Consider the following 3,366-nt stretch of genomic DNA (forward strand, 5'->3'; position numbering starts at 1 on the left):
CGAAAGCGCCATTCTTTGGTGAGAGGTTCTTCGGAGGATACTAGGCTCTGGTCTTATACCGTAGCATGTCGGTGTTTGGCACCCAGTGCAGTCCGAGCGTTTCACACTTAGATCTCGGTCTAAATCGATAGTTGATTGAACGGCTTTCTTCTCAGGAGCAACGTCTTGTACAACAGCTGATTCGTTGGAGATCCATTTACGTAATTCAAATCCTCCCTTCTGGAAAAGAGCTTCCAGTTGCTTTCGCAAAGCAACGGCTTCTTCTATCGTGTTTGCTCCAGAGTATAAATCATCGACATAAAAGTCTTTCCGAAGCACGTGCGCAGCATCCGGGAAATTGTCCTGCTCGTCTTCGGCGAGTTGTTGCAGTACCCTTGTGGCAAGAAAAGGAGCGCTGGCGGTACCGTATGTAACGGTTTTCAATTCGTATGTATAGAGTGGGACTTCGTGTGAAGGACTCCAGACGATGTGCTGTAAATTGTTGCTTTGTTGATCAGTAAGAATCTGTCGATACATCTGCTTAATATCGGCGTTGAGAAGAACCGGGCGGATTCGAGAACGCATAATAATGGACCTTAGGTTTTCTTGCACTATTGGGCCGACCATAAGTGCATCATTTAAAGATGGGCCATTTGGTGTGGGACAAGACGCGTCAAAACAACTCGTACCCTTGTGGTGGTACTGTCCTCTTTAACGACAGCATGATGGGGTAGATAATAACATGGTCTCGGAGATGATTGATTCTCTTCAACGCGTTGCATATGACCCGATGTCAAATACTCGTTCATAAAGTCACAATACTGTTGGTTGAGTTCTTCATTTCGCGCAAGTTGAGTTTGCAGTAACCGGAAACGACGAATAGCAGTACGGCGATTGTCAACGAGATTTACGATCACCTCTTCTTTTACAGGAAGACGCACGATGTAGCGACCGTCGGGATTTCGAGAAAATGTTCGGCGGAAATGCTCTTCACACGCAATTTCTTCAACAGAGTAGCAAGAACGAACGCTGTCTTCTTCGATGGACCAAAATTTCTCCATGAGATTGTTGATATCACTCACGGTGGCAATATTACAAACGATTGGAGTGGTGATTGAACGCTGTGTGGTTTCCCCGGAAACGACCCAGCCGAAGACGGAATTCACGAGAGTTGGTAACCCATTCCCAAGCTGTATTCGGCCTGTTACATTGAACAGCTCAAAGAATATTTCTGCTCCCAATATGAGGTCAACGTGGTTGGGCTGATGGAAGGCAGGATCTGCTAGCTGAATGCCTGGAGGATCATCCAGTCTGAGGCATCTACTGTGTTGGAAGGAAGATCGTTTGCCACCTTAGTCAGGACGAAGAATTCTACACTAGCAGAGTAATTGCAAACACGAGAGCGGATTTTCGAAAGAGACTTAAATCGCGATTCCGTAGATTGGAAGATGTATTCGTTTCCGTTGGGTCTTCAGTGTTTGAGAAAACGATTCAGTGGCGAAACAGCATTCACTGCCCGAGTCAAGCAATGCCCTGGCTGTATGTTCCCTTCCATGGTCGTCAACAATGATGACAATGGCAGTAGCGAGAAGTACACTTTTTCGTCTGCGGCCGGCCGTCGCGTAACTGCTGTGCTCGTCAAGTGATGCTGATACTGATGCGGAGGGTTGTTCGACAGATTGATGAAGCGGGTTCTCTTTGAATTCGGAGACTTCATTAGACTTCGAGGCTGGAAGACCGGAACTTTGGCAAAGCTGAGTGTGGTGATGTCCTTTGCACTTTCGACAAGTGCTTGAGGATGGACATTCCTTGGCTAGATGACCCTTTCGAAGACAGTTCCGACAGAGCTGATACTTCCGAACTTCTCGTTCCTTCTCATCAACGGACAGTTTAGAAAACACGACACATTGATAAAGTGGATGACGATCTGAGCAAGCGATGCACTTTCGTTGGCTCATTGTGTTGGCTCCATAATTTGCGGCAGCACGTTGAGTTGGCTTCTTGTTTGCTATTGGCAATGATGGACCATCATTCGCCTTCCCGATAGACTGCAAAACGGTGACTCGACGTTGAATGAAAGTTGTAAGAGCCGAAAAGGATATGACGTTAAGCGTTGACGAATGTTCTTCCCAATCTCTCCTTGTAGTGGGATCCAATCGGCTGCTTAACATGCGGATTAACAGAATGTCCCAATACTCGGTTCGCTCACCGAGCTGCTGAAGCACTTTGACATTGGCTTCAAATTTTTCGACCAATGAATGGAGGTCCGAGGCTGACTCCCTCTTGATAGTGTGAAATTCGAATAGTGTGTCAATGTAGCTTTGTTTCAAGCGTGTAGGATTCTGATAATGATCCAGGAGCAGATTCCACGCAACTTGATAATTGTTTGCACTGATGGCGATAGTTTGAACTAGCTTTAGTGCATCTCCAGACAGCGAAGAGCGAAGATAATAAAACTTCTGGATGCTAGTTAATTCGTGTGACGAATGAACTAACGACACGAAAAGGTCGTGAAAATTCAACCACTGGTCGAGATTACCAGTGAAAATGGGAATTTTTAGATCACGCAATCTAATAAGCGACGCCGCAGAGCTTGTGTGTTTAGTGAAAAAGATGTATTTGTATTACGAAGAGATGTAGGTTCCGTTTTAGTAATGGAGAGTAAAAATCCCTTCACATGGAAGCACGCCGTTTAGAATGCGACACATTCTTTCAGATGAGCGTTGATAGCGGACTCATCGAGTGTCTCGAGTTCCGCTTGTATGCCGTTGAAATCGTTCCATATACTCACCAGATGTTCGAGACGAACACCCACTTCACGTACTCCTTCTGCCTCTGTGTATTCGTCTACAAAGGATTTGATCAGACCGAACGAAGTTAATAGGCTCTTCTGTCTCGTTTTCAAAGACTTAATCCGGCGATCAATCGACATCGTTGTGGAGATGATGATCTGAAAACCACAGACCGCGTAGCTCAAAAGGTAGGGATAGATACGATTGGACAGCTAATTACCTGATTTCAGGCAATGTGATGCCTGGCATAAGTTCAAACGGCGTGATTCTGACGGTTGTTGAAATATAGAGATGATGATCTGAAAACCACAGACCGCGTAGCTCAAAAGGTAGAGATAGATACGATTGGACAGCTAATTACCTGCTTACAGGCATTGTGATGCCTAGTATGAGTTCGAACGACGAGATACGATCAACATGTGTCTACCACGTGGCGTGTTTCAAGCTGCCTGGCGGATTACCGGAGTTCGACGGTATCCGGTTCGAAGGACCAAGATGTCGGTAGCAATGATGAGCAGTAGTCTGATTGATCCCCGTATCCGTTCACTTTCTTTCCGGTAATATGTTATTAAATTTCACTGATAGACATGTAAGT

General features: G+C 45.7%; 1 protein-coding gene across 1 annotated transcript; it reads right to left on the reverse strand.

The window, feature by feature from the left end:
- Positions 1-617: 617 nt before the first annotated feature.
- LOC134209443 (uncharacterized) lies at positions 618-2,911 on the reverse strand. The gene is made up of 3 exons (XM_062685428.1): positions 2,771-2,911; positions 1,493-2,261; positions 618-1,330 (listed from the first exon to the last, which is right to left on the reverse strand). Exons 1-3 carry the CDS (start codon positions 2,909-2,911, stop codon positions 618-620), a joined length of 1,623 nt encoding a protein of 540 aa, XP_062541412.1.
- Between the last annotated feature and the right edge of the window lie 455 nt (positions 2,912-3,366).

This window comes from Armigeres subalbatus, chromosome 2 (genome assembly GCF_024139115.2).
Source record: "Armigeres subalbatus isolate Guangzhou_Male chromosome 2, GZ_Asu_2, whole genome shotgun sequence".
Classification (NCBI taxonomy): domain Eukaryota; kingdom Metazoa; phylum Arthropoda; class Insecta; order Diptera; family Culicidae; genus Armigeres; species Armigeres subalbatus.